This window comes from Xyrauchen texanus, chromosome 20 (assembly GCF_025860055.1).
Source record: "Xyrauchen texanus isolate HMW12.3.18 chromosome 20, RBS_HiC_50CHRs, whole genome shotgun sequence".
NCBI lineage: Eukaryota > Metazoa > Chordata > Actinopteri > Cypriniformes > Catostomidae > Xyrauchen > Xyrauchen texanus.
The window spans coordinates 7,474,131-7,490,663 of record NC_068295.1 but is presented as its reverse complement, the minus strand read 5'-3'; the positions used below and the strand labels follow the sequence as shown (position 1 = coordinate 7,490,663).

At 36.7% G+C, this 16,533-nt stretch overlaps 1 protein-coding gene across 1 annotated transcript; it reads left to right on the top strand.

Annotated features, from left to right (window-relative positions):
• Nucleotides 1-374: 374 nt before the first annotated feature.
• LOC127660417 (cdc42 effector protein 3-like) lies at nt 375-16,194 on the top strand. The gene is made up of 2 exons (XM_052150624.1): nt 375-875; nt 13,971-16,194. The coding sequence occupies exon 2, from the start codon at nt 14,171-14,173 to the stop codon at nt 15,104-15,106; it is 936 nt and encodes a 311-aa protein (XP_052006584.1). The 5' UTR covers nt 375-875; nt 13,971-14,170; the 3' UTR covers nt 15,107-16,194.
• The last annotated feature ends 339 nt before the right edge of the window (nt 16,195-16,533 follow it).

Genomic DNA, 16,533 nt, shown 5'->3' with positions numbered 1-16,533 from the left:
ATGGAAAAAGATGCAATGAAAGTAAATAGTGACTAGAATATTCCTAACATGGATGATGGACCAATGAGATTTTACTATGGCAACCCAGCACATGGCAACATAAACAGAATCCAAGTAAACAAAATTATGTACTGTCTTTCATTGATTTTTACAACTGGTCTGGCTAAAACCTCAAAATGTACATTAAACAGAGTATTTTCAAATGGTTAGGACGTGATGTAAGAAATACAGAGAAGAAACCAGAGAACGTAAAAATGTAAGAGTGTGAGAACTGAGATAGAGGAAAGAGAAAACATTGGACAAAGATTCAGAGAGAGAGAGAGAGAGAGAGAGAAAGTAGGTGGGAAGAGAGAGTAGAGAAGAGAAGAGAAAGATAGAGACATTGCATTTCGTCCACTCTGTTTAAGTAAAGAAGGACTTCGACTTTAGTGGCTGGAAAGCACAATATCAAATAGCAATAGACTCTGCAGAAGTCTACATTCTACTCTTCCCATGACTGAGCATTGTCTGCCTCTCCAGGAAATACTGCCTGCTCCAGAGGATCAGGTCTAAAGAAGACGGCAGAATTGTATTTCAAAGCTGCTGTCGGCGGTGTATGCACACTAGCAGACAGGCAGGGACAGGTGCTACATTCGGAGAAAGGAGGAGCAAATCAAAGAGGAGACAAGCCGCACTGCTTCACAGAAGAATTCTGAAACAGCTGTCCGGCAGACGTCCTGCCTGCTAGAAGTAAAACCCTCAAGGGCAGAAGCAGGGAGAGAGTGAGAGAGAGAAGCTGAAAACGGCAACACACCGCACCACCCAGAAGCAGACTACAGTTCGTCAACCACAGTGTGAGCAAACAGGGACATTAATCTTCAAAGACACACAATCAGGTAAAAATGGATACAGTAGATTTTCACAGGTGTGTGTGTGTGTGCAAGATACCAAATTATTTTTTAAATGATCAGATGGAGAATTTCAATGCTGATTACACCAGCTTAGGCATTCAGTGCTGGTTTAGCTGGTGGACCAGCTTGACCAAGGGAGGCTTGCTGATTAAAGGGATATTTCACCCAAGAATGAATATTCTGTCATCATTTACTCATTCTTATGTTTTTTACAAAGCTGTATGACTTTCTTTCTTCCGTGGAAAAAAAGGAGGCAGAATGATAGGGTCAGTTAACACTGTGAGTCAGTGTTAACTGACCCTGTCATTGCATATTTTTATCTATTCAATTGAAAGTAAATGGTTACTGAGGGTAAAATTCAGAATGTTGACAGAATTTGTATATTATATGGTACACTTTCCCTTTGAAAAAGAGGCTACTTGCATTGTGTACTTATGAAATATTGTGTTTCTGTTACATAGTTATCTGCTATGTAGGGTTGTAAAAAAAATCCTCATGCACACATGGCTGTCATTATGACATGAGAGTTTGTGGTGCCGAATGTGTCAAACAAATTCTCTCATGCCACACAACAAGGGTCAAAGAGACCAAAGCAAACCGACACCTGGCAGTTCACTCTCTTTGCTGTTTTATGTTCTTCTTTCACATACTCAGCAAGCCATTGCACTTGAAGAGAGCTTCTTTTCAAATTCCTCATATACATTCCTCAGTCCAACAGAACTTGCAAACAGTCAGCGACTCGACTCTTTCATTCTGCTTCTGCATGGAGCCAGCCAAAGACAACAGCAGCTTGAGAACAGAAGCCTCAGAAGTGGGCGGCAGGGTGTAAAAACAGAGTAAAACCTTACGCTTTAAAAAAAAGACCTTGCTCCACCCTGATTCCTCTAAAACACAGCAGCAAACACAATCCCAGAGTGCAATTAAGGGTTCCTTTATGTAACAGACTGGAAACCTCAAACTGGAAGAAGTTTGAATACTCTTTAATCATTTTAAATATTGTCCAAAAGAGAGGGTCGTTTGTATGTTTGTGGTTGGAGAAATGTGAAAATATAAAGGGGTAGGCCTGAAACACCCAAGACTGGACCCAGAGGAAATTATTGTTGCTCAGAAGTTGCTTTTTCAATGCTCAGGATATGTAACGGAATTCTCTGTTACAGTATGTTTCATTAAAGTATAAAAAAATGAAAAAAAGAGATGTTTCTCTTAAAAATTTAATAAAAATAGACAATTGAGATAATTGCTGACATTAGCGATGTCAAAAGTATTTCGGTACCAAGTCAATTCCAAAAAATACAAAGTATGTCACAATACCAGTGTTCTCTCAGTACCGGTACTACTAAGTATGACTACGATCAATGCTCGCTATCTGACTGACACACGACTGCTTTCAAATGCTCACACAGGAATTTGACACTTTAGGGGAAAAAATTGAATACACTATTAATCAAATTGTGATTTAGACAAATTGTGATATGTCCTATTTTAATTACCAAACTGCTAAATTATGTGATTTAATTAATTTACTGTCTGCATGTGCTGCACGCTTTACAGTGAATGTGTAAAGCTGCTCATTTGCTAAAATGCTGTGTGTTGTAGTAGTTGACTGAACAGAGCGCTTATTAACTGTGACATAAGTAGCACCTGCAGAATATACATTATAGGCAGACAGACAGACAGACAGACAGACAGACAGACAGACAGACAGATAGATAGATAGATAGATAGATAGATAGATAGATAGATAGATAGATAGATAGATAGATAGATAGATAGATAGATAGATAGATAGATAGATAGATAGATAGATAGATATTACACAATATTAATCTGCCTGTAGACTGTGGATATCCACTTTGTTGTCTGTTGTGAAGCTGCGTTAATGATTCGCGTCAGTGGCAATGCCAGCGACACTTTGAACTCCACATGAAAAGCGCTTGCAAACAAAATGTCTCATTCTGCTTTTTGGTGATAGATAAAATGCACCTTACACAGGCGGAAAAATACTTGATTTCTATCACATTGATATCCTATCTGGGCTTGATTTGTTCATCAAATAGTGTTACAAGCTCCTTTCTTAATCATTTTAGCTGGGAAGTGCGTTCAGAAATTATTTTATTTAATGAGATAATAACCTACGCAGTTCTATCATAGGACAGAGCATAATGGTCAACTAGCTTGTTACCATAGAATGTCTATGGGGTGGCCGTGTTATGCTATTTTATGCTAAGCTTGTAGTCTCACCTTGGTATAAGTGCTCTGGTGTGTGTGTGTGTGTGTGTGTGTGTGTGTGTGTGTGTGTGTGTGTGTGTGTGTGTGTGTGTGTGTGTGTAATAACGCTGAATTATACACTGAAAACCAGTGTTTACGCTGGCGTATTAACGGTAAATGCATTCATCGCGATTAAGAAAATTAACGTGTTAAACTTTTTTAATTAATTGCATGCATTAGCACATGCATTAATTCTGACATAATAGAATAATTAAAATTAAATTGCAGCATATCGCGGTTTAAAAATTGCACTCCGCTTTTCCGGAGATGTGAACCTACCGTCAAAAACACACAGATACTAAAAAGCCTTCCCATCAAAATAAAAGCCAGATTAAGCTTGCAACTGAAATATAGTAATAATAAAAGTAATCATTATTATTATTATTATTATTAATAAATAACAATTAATGTTATTGTTATTATTATAAATTAAAATAATAATCATTATCCTCATCTTATTTATCACACAAGAGTGCTGTTTTACTGGATAAAAGTTTACACCATTGTTTATTTATACTGTGATGATCTGTTGTGCAGTAATTTATTTTATAAAAAAATAATACCAATGTGTTTAGATGCTGTGAGGATTTTTACACAAGCACTTGGTGCAAAAATCCAATGGTGTGTTTAAAAGTTTTATTAATTAATTTCATTAGACACAATTTTGATGATAAATGATGTTTCATAGGGCCCTACTTAAAAAATAAATAAATTGAAAACTGGAAGCAATGTTTACTTAATTGAGATACACTTAAAACTTTTTTATTTTATTTACATTGATATTAAACTTTTTCAAAAGCATATTATTGTAGTATAAAAATTGGTACGAAGAATCAAGAAATGTTACTAGTATCAGTGCTGCAAAACTAAAATGTTGGTATCATGACAAACTTAGTTGAGAGACAGTAAGAATATAAAACTGTATAATTTAAATAGATAGCATAGCTCAGCATAAGTTGGCCTTGGAAGAATATGATGATAAATGTTTATGTTATTCCAGACTTTGGTATCTTGGCAAATTTGAGTACATTTTGAGATATTGTTATTAGATATTAGATATTAGATATTAGAGAGTTCTCATATGTACATTTACTTTCCCGTCCATGTAGTTTGAGATTGCACCTGTAAAAAGATCAGCCAAAAACATCATGCTGTGATTTCCAGATGATGCAGATTTAAATACAGCATCACCAGCAACAACAACAACTGCTTAAACCGGACCAGCCAGGGAAAACGGTTGGTCCAGTTTTCAGCCAAAAAAGGCTATGGATAAATAGGTCATGGGGAGAATCAAAAGTAGCACAGTTGCAGGGCTGAAGACGGCTCAGTCCTCTAAACACATCTCTGTGTAAAATGGGCTGTGACTGGAGAATGTCATCATTGGCCATATTTAGATTGCCAATCAAACTTGCTCTAAAAATAATCGAATTCACATACTCCTCACGTGAGCTGTTTACTGAGTGCTAGCAGTACTGAGAAAGCATGCAATTATATTTGTCATCAAACCTCTTTTCAGCCCATGGTCTCACCCTTCACCCTATTTTGTGCTTCTCTACAGTATCTCTGTCTATTTCTGAGTCATTCTTTCTCATTCAGTCTTTTTATTAAGTCTCATTCTACCTCATGCTGTATAACTGTCTCATTCTGTGTCATTCAGTCTTGTTCTGTCTCATTCAGTCTCATTCTACCTTATACTGTGTACTGTCTCATTCTGTCTCATTTTGTTACATTCATTCAGTCAAACTCATTCTGTCTTATTTAGTCTCACTCTGTCTCATTTAGTCTCATTCTGTCTTGTTCTGTCTCAAACAGTCTCTTTCTACCTCATTCTGTGTCACTGTCTCATTCTCATTCAGTCTTGTTCTGTCTCATTCAGTCTCATTCCACCTTATTCTGTGTATTGTCTCATTGTGTCTAATTTTGTCACATTCAGTCAGTCTCCTTCTGTCTCATTCAGTCTCATTCTACGTTATACTGTGTACTGTCTCATTCTGTCTCATTTTGTCACATTTTGATTAATTCAGTCAGTCTTATTCTGTCTTGTTCTAACTCATTCTTTCTCATTAACCCTCATTCTATTTCATTCAATCTCATTCATTTTCATTCTGTCTCATTCAATTTAATTCTACCTTATACTGTGTACTGTCTCATTCTGTCTCATTTTGTCACATTCATTCAGTCAGTCTCATTCTTTCCCATTCAGTCTCATTCAGTCTCATTCTGTCTCATTCTACCTCATACTGTGTCACTGTCTCATTCTGTCTCATTCTGTCTCATTCAGTCTCATTCTACCTTATACTGTGTCACTGTCTCATTCTGTCTCATTCAGTCTCATTCTACCTTATACTGTGTACTGTCTCATTCTGTCTCATTTTATCACATTCGTTCAGTCAGTCTCATTCTGTCTCATTCAGTCTCATTCTGTCTCATTCAATTTAATTCTACCTTATACTGTGTATTGTCTCATTCTGTCTCATTTTATCAAATTCGTTCAGTCAGTCTCATTCTGTCTTATTCTTTCTCATTCAGTCTCATTCTGTCTCATTCTACCTCATACTGTGTCACTGTCTCAATCTGTCTCATTATGTCATATTCATTCAGTCAGTCTCATTCTGTCTCATTCAGTCTCATTCTACCTCATACTGTGTCACTGTCTCAATCTGTCTCATTATGTCATATTCATTCAGTCAGTCTCATTCTGTCTCATTCAGTCTCATTCTACCTTATACTGTGTACTGTCTCATTCTGTCTCATTTTGTCACATTCATTCAGTCAGTCTCATTCTTTCTCATTCAGTATCATTCTGTCTCATTCTACCTCATACAGTGTCACTGTCTCATTCTGTCTCATTCAGACTCATTCTGTCTCATTCAGTCTCGCTCTGTCTCATTCAGTCTCATTCTACCTTATACTGTGTACTGTCTCTATCTGTCTCATTTTGTCATATTCATTCAGTCAGTCTCATTCTGTCTCATTCAGTCTCATTCTACCTCATACTGTGTACTGTCTTATTCTGTCTCATTTTGTCACATTTTGTTTCATTCTGTCAGTCTTATTATGTCTCATTCTAACTCATTCTTTCTCATTCACTCTCACTCTGTCTCATTCTGTTACATTCTAATTCATTCTAACTCATTCTGTCTCATTCAGTTTCATTCAGTTTCATTATATTCCATTTAGTCTTATTTTGTCTCCTTTAGTCTTATACTTGTCTCATTCTATTGCATTTAGGCTCATTCAATTAGTCTCATTATTGTCTCATTTTTGTCAGTCAGTTAATTCAGTCAGTCTAATTCTACCTTATTCTAACTAACGCTGTACGAATATGTCTCATTCAGTCTTACTGTGTCTCTTTTTTGTCACATACTATTTAATTAATCTCAATTTCTAATTTTTTCACATTCTATTCCATTGAGTCAGTCTTATTCAAGCTAATTTGTCTCATTCTGTCTCATTCATTCTCATTCTACCTCATTCTAACCCATGCTGTCTGATTCAGACTTATTCTTTCTAATTTAGTCTCACTCTGTCTCATTTTTGTAACATTCGATTTCTTTCAGCCTCACTCTGTCTCATTCTGTTACATTCTGTTTCATTTTGTCTCATTATATTCCATTTAGTCTCATTCTGTTTCAATCAATCTCATTCTTGACTTATTTAGTCTTGATCTTGTCTCTTTCTCTCATGTAGTCTCATTCTATTAGAATCTGTCTCATTCGCTCTCATGCTATTTAATTTTGGCTCATTCTGTATTTCTGGTGGATGGAGCTCAGGCTTTGGGCTCTCATTTAGACAGTCGGATTTGAGAAACACTGCAGATATGCTGACATGCACTTCTGAAGGGGGTGTGCATTCTGTAGGGGCGTCAGAGCACTTGGGTGTAACATTTGGCTCTGGACTCATTCCAGATCTAAAATGAAAGCTGCATACAGGATATGGCCCATAGATAAATCCATATCAAGGGGATGTCAGAGACAGCTGCTCTACTTCAACAGCCCAGCTTGACACATCACTGATAGTTGCTTTGAATGGCGTTGTTTGTTACTGTATATAGCAAGCCATAAAACTGATTCATTTAACTGAGGATATAGAGGACTGAGAAAGTGTTATCATTTACTCACTCTCATATTGTTCCAAACATGCAAAACTTTCTTTCTTCTATGAAACATAGGATATGTTAAGCTGTATGTTTGTCTCATTCACTACTTACTTTCATTGCTCATTTTTCGGTGATCTATCCAGTTAACCCAAACCTTAAACCTCCCTCCCCCCTCCCCAACTAAAAGCTAGCCTCAACCCCTAACCTTAAACTCAACCCTATTTTTATCCTTAGCCATAATTCTAACTTGAGCCTCATGACATACTTCCTCTTTGGATTTTCTCAACCCCACCCTGGCATCCACACACCTGCTTGCTTTGATCTGGCTCTGACAGGTGGCCTTTAAAATTGTGTGAGCTTTGTCATCAATGCAACCAATCAAATTCCTTCATGTTGCTGTATTAGTATCTGCAACAACAGTCAAGATCAAATACAAAGGGGTTTGGTTTAAAGAATGCAGAACATAGAACTGATTACTGTGAATTACTTTACATAGAGAAAAGGTGAAATGAGTGCTTTGGAGAGTGAATGTTAGAAAAGGAGTAAAGGAGAACAGAAGCATCCACTGCGTCAAATACGTCAAAGCTCAGACATAATCCAGTCCCCTTCAGCTGTGACTCCTAAAGCACTGCAGCATTCCCTGCACACACGTTTTCTTCTATCAATGACTCACTCATGCAGACACATTTCTCAACCATCCCAATGATTTTTGTCACGTTTATAAATAGTTCACTGGTCCAGTGAGGTTTATTTGCATTTTACTGCATCAGTGTCCAAAACTGCCTGTAAAGCCTGTGAACTCATCGCCCACTGAGTTGGTACTAAAAGTTTGCTCAAGCACACACAAGTTTACTTAGCTATTTGAAAATGTAAAACAAAATGTGAATAATGCTTTGAATGTTGTTTTTTTCATTAAAAAGAAGAAGAAAAAACGGCTTGTAGGGGTTCAAGCCTGAAGGGCTGAAACCCTATTGTATTTGTCAAGATTTTTATCATTTTTATTATTCTGCCCTAAAACTGATCGTGCAGACCAAGCAGTAAGTCGTAGAGAGCTGAAACTTTGAGGGAGGGTAGTCCCACAGAGTATCACAGTTTGTGCCTGATCAGCCTTAAGGCACTGATCATATTTACGGTTTGGTTTTTCCTAAACCATTTATCGCACACTCAAGTGTCTTATATTGTTGGATTCCTTAGCTCAAGACGGACAAAACGTATATTTCCGATTTCATTTCCATCATGAAAATATTTAAGCTAATTTGCATAATTCGAAAAATATACTTTTTCTAACTCCTCCTTGGCCGTATGTCCAATTTGCACAAAAAGCGGTGTTTGTCTACTATAGACCATCCTGACAAAAATGTATCAAAAGAATTTTGATTTGTGAAAGGGTTACGAAGATATCAATTTTGTACGTATTGACCAATATCTACCAAACAAAAAGGCTAAATGTTACGAATCTTGATACATATAGACAACAGGACATTCTGAGGATGCAAGCAAAGTCGTGCAAAATTTCGCTTATAAGGGCGCTACAAATAAAAACGCACATAACTCTGCAACTGTATGATCAATGATGTTGAAAATTGGTATGCATCTTGTAGGGGCCAAAGGATAACATCTTACAATATCAGTTGTAAAAACAAAAAATATGGCCGCCAGCAGCCAATCAAATTTCAGCAGCTAATAACATCAAATCTGAATGGCTGACCATTATGAAACTTGAGATATTTGTAGAAAGTGTCAGAATGTGGGTGTACCAAGTTTTATGAAAATCGGCCACAAGGTAGTGCTATAACAAGGACATTTACATTTTCGCCAATAAATCCGCAACCAAGACCTACAAAATGTATATCTTCGTTGTATTGTATTTTATAAAATGTAAAAGTTACCAAAGGAATTTTGATACATCAAAGCGTTGCGAAGATATAAGCCAACAAATTGGTTTGGCGTCGTTCATTTTGTACGTATTGACAAATATCTACCAAACGAAAAGGCTAAATGTTATGACATTTGTATACAACAGCATATTTTGAGTCTGCACTTAAAATCGTGAAACAATTCGCCTATAGGGGGTGCTAAAACTACAAAATAACTCTGCAACTGTATTATCAATGAAGTTTAAAATTGGTATGCTTCTTGTAGGGGCCAAATGCTAACATATTCTACAATATGACTCAGACAAATAAAAATACATGGCTGCCAGCAGCCAATCAATTTTCAGCAAAATGGCTGTATAAATGGTGTGTAAATTATTGTGTATTATCCAATGTTACATGCTATTGTGAACTACATCTAGTACTCCCTATGTCAATTATCTAAGGAAAGTTTAACTTTAGTTATTTATTTAGTTATTTAGGGGTTGCATTTATCACGTGGGTTTGACCAAGTATATCCAAAAGCCTATAATTCCATTTTTGGAGATTGGGTTCTTTGTGGCTTTATAACAGTTAAAATAAAATAAAAAAATGTATAAAATGACCACCATAATAATTGTCCTGTTTCAGGTTCATTGAACACAAGACATCAGAGTCATATTTAACACCAGTTTGCAAATTCAACAACTTACAAAGTACATATACATATACAAATACTTACCTTTTTTGCATACTTTGAAAGTTCTTAAAAGGCTTGAACCCTGACAATTGCTGTATATTTTTATATTCTTTTTTTTTTTTTAAAGAAAAAACAGTTTTCGCATAATTAATATTTTGTTTTTCTATTTCTAAAAACAAATGAACCGACCAACATACCATAAAATTAACTTTTATTGTTTTTTAGAAAGCACATTTTAATGACTATAAACTAACCCTGCCCCTAAAAAACAACTTTTCCATTTTTTGAATATAAAAAAGGTTTTTCCAAATGAGAATCTCCCTAAATCAAGGGTACACTGTATGTCATATTTAGCTCACTTTTGGGAATAATTTTGTGCCCAAACTACAGAGAGCAAAATACACACACAGAATGTAAGACTGGAATAATGATATTCGTTTGGGATTCCCCAAACTTTTTTGTCAGCTAAAACTTTGACCTAAACAATTTACTGCATTTTGTTTATTGTAAAACTTTCAAAATCTAATTAATTGTACGTCTTTGCACTTTTTAATATGGTTTTATTTGAATTAACCTTTATTATCTAATTTTTTATTTTTATAATATGTATCCATTTAATTTAATTTAATTTAATTCACCATTGGCATGTCTATTCCAATCAAAGATTGCACTTCTGTACATGTAGTCATTACCCATAACAATAGTCTATTCTTTCTGTCATTTCTGTTTTCATTTCCGTAATGATTTTATATACATGTCATTCCATTTGTTTACAGTAGGTACACTTGATATTTTTCAATTATTAAAAAGACTTTTCTTAGAAGTAACAAAGCCAGGGCTGCAACCAATCGGTTAAAAGTACAGCCCAAGGGGGTCCAGCCTTTAACTATTGCTTGTCAGGACTACAGGGCAAACAATTTCAGATTAATGACTCTAAGATTACTTTTAAAGCATGATTGTGTCACTGATAATCAAAGTAATTATGTTACGTCTGAACTTTGTATGGATATTTTACTTTTATATGTATATGACTTTCTTTCTTCTGCTGAACACAAACAAATATTTGTATTTTTTTATATTTAAGTCCTTTTCTACCATAAATCTCCACTTTTACTTTTACTCTCAAAATGTAAAAGAATGTTAAAATTAAAGTGGAGGTTAATGATAAAAATTAACTGAAAATATTGATCTGTTTCTCACCCACATTTATCATATAGATTCTGGAGATATTGATTTAACCACTGGATTCGTATGGATTACTTTTATGTGGCCTTTATATGCTTTTTGGACCTTCAAAGTTTTGGTCACCATTCACTTGCATTGTATGGACCTACAGAGCTGAGATGTTCTTCTAAAAATGGTTGTTTGTGTTCAGCAAAAGAAAGTCATACACATTTTAGATTGTATGAGAGTGAGGAAATTATGAGAGAATTTTCATTTTTGGGTGAAATATCCCTTCAAAAGGAAAATTGATGCGATTGTTTTAAGCTGCATTCTTTTTAATTTTTTTTTTTTGTCAAATGATGAACATTTGGAAAAGTCTGTCACTGTTTTTATAATCCAGTAAATTACGGAAATACACTCTCCCTCTACACTCTCTCGCAAACCACCTGGAGTTCCCTGACGAACCCCCAGGGGGTTTGTGAACCCCCGTTTGGAAAACCCTTAATGAGGGGAAAACACAGGCTACATCATTGTCTGGGCACTGTTTTCAACTGTATTGCTGCATCCTTTTATCTTAATTCTATTTTTTTATCTGCTGTGTGATTTGTTAGGATTTGACCACAGGGGAAACATGTACACAGAGGAAATGGAATTTCTAGAGTTTTGTAAACAGTGTGCTCCCTGACTGTCTTTAATGGCGATCTTCCAGAAGATGTGGATCATAGAGCTGTGACACTGTTCAGACCAGAGTCATTACCATCATAAACACTAACATCCTTTGTTCCGAATGACAAGTAATATGATACATTGATGGTATTAGTTGGAAATTACATGTTTATTTGATATGTACCACTGTACTGAATGATTACCCTATTAATGTACAATTAGTTTTACATGTTATTCCAAGGTACTTCAAAGAATACCATGGTATACTGTATATCCAATATATATATATATATATATATATACTGTGGTTTTACCAGTTTCTTCTAAACTTAGCTACTGATTTAAACTGCCCTCATCCCTTCAACCACAAGCCCACTTTCCAAAACCCCACCCTCCAAAGGCATGCCAGCAAATCCAAACACTGATAATGATTGACAGGCAGAGAGCACTTCTAAAGGGCTGTTTACAAGGCCCAGGACTGTCAGTGATATATGTCACATAATAGGGATATTTTATGGGTTGTAAAATCGCTTACATCACCTTTATCAGAACACCTGATGCAAACAATACAACAACAAAAAAAAGAAAGTTCTCTTGAAATGAAAACGGCCTCAGGTCTAGAGTGGTTTATTTAAGTGGGTCTTAAAGGAGTGTGAGGACGCTGTGCTCTGCCGCCAGGGAATGTGGATGTTTTTACAGTCATACATATTTGGCTAGCTGTGGGCCAGCCGGTGTTTTAGTGATTGTTTGCAGTCTGTCGGAGAGGGTCAGTGTTTAAAAATCTAAAGGAAATATGTCCATAAATGGGCAAGAACTCTCCCTCTCTCTGTGGTTACCCTCCTCTCTCTCTCTCTCTCTCTCTCTCTCTCTCTCTCTCTCTCTCTCTCTCTCTCTCTCTCTCTCTCTTTAGTCCTCTTCTATGCTGTCTATCCATGCTCTCTTCTCTCTAAGCCTCTCAAACTCTCTGCTCTTTTTTACTCATCTTTATCTCTAGAAATCCTTCCTTTATCTTTAAAGCTTCTTGACTCAAGTGGTGTTTACCAAAGAAACAGAAATAATGGAAAGTTACTATCATTTTGGAATGAATGACAACAACTGATGTACTTTGTGCAGTATGTTGGCCTTGCAAAACCAGCATACTGTTATTTATTTATCTATCTATCTATCTATCTATCTATCTATCTATCTATCTATCTATCTATCTATCTATCTATCTATCTATCTATCTATCTATCTATCTATCTATCTATCTATCTATCTATCTCTCTCTGTCTGTCTGTCTGTCTGTCTGTCTGTCTATCTATCATTTGTTGTTCCATCCATCCATCCATCTGCATATAAACATCTTAGAAACCACTCAGATTACCTGAGCAACCACATAGCAAACACTCAAACATGCAACAGCCAAACAAACACACAAAAAAACCATCAACCACGGAGGAAGGCATATATATAACTGCTATTGTTTGTTTGTTCGTTCGTTTCATCCATCTCAGCTTGTAAACCCCCTAGCAACCACTCAGACCAACTTAGCAACCACAAAGCAACCAGTCATACCTCCTTAGCAACCATTCAGACCACCTTAGCAATCACCTAAAGCAAAGGCATATATAACAGCAAACTGTCTGTTGTTAATTTGTTCGTTCATTTCATCCATCCATCCATCCATTCCTCAGCCTATAAAGAGCTTAGAAACCACTCAGATTACCTTAGCAATACCCTGGCAACAACTCAGACCACCTTAGTAACCACCTCGCAACCACTCAGACCACCTTAGCAACCGCCTAGCAAACGCTAAGTCACTCAGCCAATGTTCAAAGTCTGTCTTGATGAACATTCCTTTTCTATTTTGCATTTATTTTATCTCATTATACTCGTAAGCTTTTCTTACTCTCTCTTTCAGTCTGTGCCCCACGGATCACCCCACAGATCCAACTAAAGTCTCGCCGACCATCTTAAACCAGACAGAAATCCAGCTGTGTAACATTAATGAGTGTTAAACTGGAGCCAACTTCCAATGCCATCTGCGTTGTCTAACTGTATCACTTTTATACTTTTTAGGTATCTCCAATGTGATGATTTAAAATGAGAAACTGCTCTTAGATCAGTGGCAACACATTTTTATCCAGAGGCTCTGAGTTTGATTAGATTAAGCTATTATTTGATCTGTGTTTGGAAGGATTACATTCAGATGCCCAAGATAAATGTTTAAATATTATTAAACCATTAAACTAAAGAAACATTGTACAGCCTTATTTATGAATGCAATAAAGTCCTAAATCTTTGATGTTAAGTGCAAAGAAAACTAAATTATTTATCCTTCTATTCAGGTAAAGGACATTAATCCAAACATTTGGGCTGGATTGTCTTCACTAAGGGTTGTGGACACATTTAAAACAGCTGCTCTCTGAGAATGTAACCCCTGCCCTTCCCTTGGGAGACTTCGGCAAGTTTATCACCCAGCTGAGGAATTCTGTTAAAGAGTGTGTCCCTTTCATTTCCATACCTGCTGGACTCTTCCATAGCAGGGATGCCCGCCAAAATGCCCATCTACCTGAAGTCCACCAATAGTAAGAAGGGAAAGAAATGTCGTTTGAGGGACATCTTGTCCCCTGACATGATCAGTCCTCCTCTTGGGGATTTTCGACACACTATCCACATTGGTAAGGGTGGCGAATGCGATGCCTTCGGTGATATGTCGTTCCTACAAGGAAGATTTGAGCTTCTACCTGGGAAAGGTGGTTTTATTCGGCCACAATATAACAAAAATGGGGAGTTTACGAGGGCCAACAGCGCCTCCGAAGCCTCTTATGTCGAAACTCCATCACCAGTCCTGAAAAATGCCATTTCCCTTCCAAGCATTGGTGGAAGCCAAGCACTGACCTTACCTCTGATCTCCACCACTGTGTTTCCCATAACTCAGAATACTCTGGACAACCTAGATGAGCTATCTACTCCTCCAACTGGTTCTGATGTGAATGAAGATCTGGAGATCCTGCAGATGGAGACCTTTCTTCAGTCAATCAGCGTCTTCAGAAGTGACCCCAGCCCCGTTCCGGAAGAGAACGAATGCTCAATCAACTTTGTGGAGATACCGGAGAAGTCACCTGCCAAAAAGAAGAAGATCCACAACAGTGAAAATGATCTTGAGAAGTTTTTATCCATCTTCGTTAACAAGGATACTGATGCCAATGGGAATTTCAGCAATGGTAAAAATCACAACAACAGCGACTCGGTCTTCCAGTACAAGCAGGAGTTGTTTGACATCAAGGGCGATTGGGCGGACAGAGATAGTGGGGTGGAAGAGGTTTGTTTATGTGATTCAGACTTTGAGATCTCCAAAAGCAAAAGCCACTCACAGGAGTCGCTCACACAAATCACAGGATCCCTTTGCTCGCTTGAACTCGACTTAGGCCCTTCCATTTTGGATGACATACTCAATATCATGAATAAGCCTGTGCAGTAGACCGTGACTTTGACTGAGAACCAGAAGAGAATCTAATTTGCTTGTACCCACTGAGAGACTTGCTAGTCAAATGAAGATATACTATGTGACATGGCAATGTTGGGTGTTCATTTTAAAATGAACTGAAGAGACTGAACTGACTTTTGTTTCTCAGAAATACTCCTTTTTCAGTTTGTTATCTTTAGCTTCAGAGCGAGGAATTCACTAAGAAGGAACTGCAGCTGCTGATGCGTTTATTTGCACGCTGACTGCATAGTCTTAGCACATGATTCACTGAAAGGAATTATGCAAATCAAGAAACACACCCAAAAATGTTTGAGTGGTTCCGAGTTTTTGGTTGTGGAGGATGCAGCATACTTTACTGGGACTATACAGCATGTTCTCCATCATATAACTCATTATTGCCATGAAATCAAAAGAAACACACAATCATCACTTTTAAATACAATTTTGTTTAAAATAATACAGTGTTAATTGCGCCAGGCAAATAGCATTTTTTTAGAATCAGGTGCATTCTATAACAAGACTCATTTGCACTGAAAATTATGACAATTGTTAATTTTAATATGCCTGGCGCAGGGATAAACCTGCACATATAGCGGCCTAGCCAAGTTGGACTGCGGGTGTATAATAACATGCAGGTTTTTACGCTGAAGTCGTGCAACAGTTTAGTGAATTCTCCCAGTGTCTCTGCATACCTTGTTTTTCTGTTTGGGACAGAGCATAAAATTAACAACACAGCCATTGTGCCTTTTAAGTGGCACAACACAAGCAGTTTTAGCATGTGAAGACATCAATGCTATTGTAAATGCATAAACATTTTTATTAGTTCTGTTTACAGTTGTTCATGCACGACGTCCTTAACATCAAATAACAGTGAGTGTGATAACATTTTATCATCCAGATGCCTGTGTAAATTTATGCAAACATATACAAACATGACTCATCACAAAACCAATTCATGCACCAATATATTTATACTGACTGTTTCAATAACTACACTACCAAATCCTATATGTACTGTATATACTTTAAAGCATATATGTTTGTATGTTGTGAAGCTAAATATGAAATAAATAAATGAATGAATAACACTCTTTTGGTTAGTTATTTTGTCTTATTTTTTAGTTGTTTATTCTACTTTATTTCCTTATTCCTTATTCTCTACAGAAATTAACTTTTAAAAGTAAAATGGCCCAGAGGAATATTCACTGGAGTGAAAAGTGTCACAACTAGCCCTTGGTCTGTTCTACTATATATGATGCTATATGATGTGTGTAATGATGACAGACCGAATAAGCGTCAGACACTGTGTTAGATGTGACTGTAGGTGGAGAGACAATGAGAAATTGACCCCCTTGAAAGCATCCTACATTCCTCAGATTATGGCCTGATGTCCTGCAGTGGGATAGGACGTGGGTGAGATT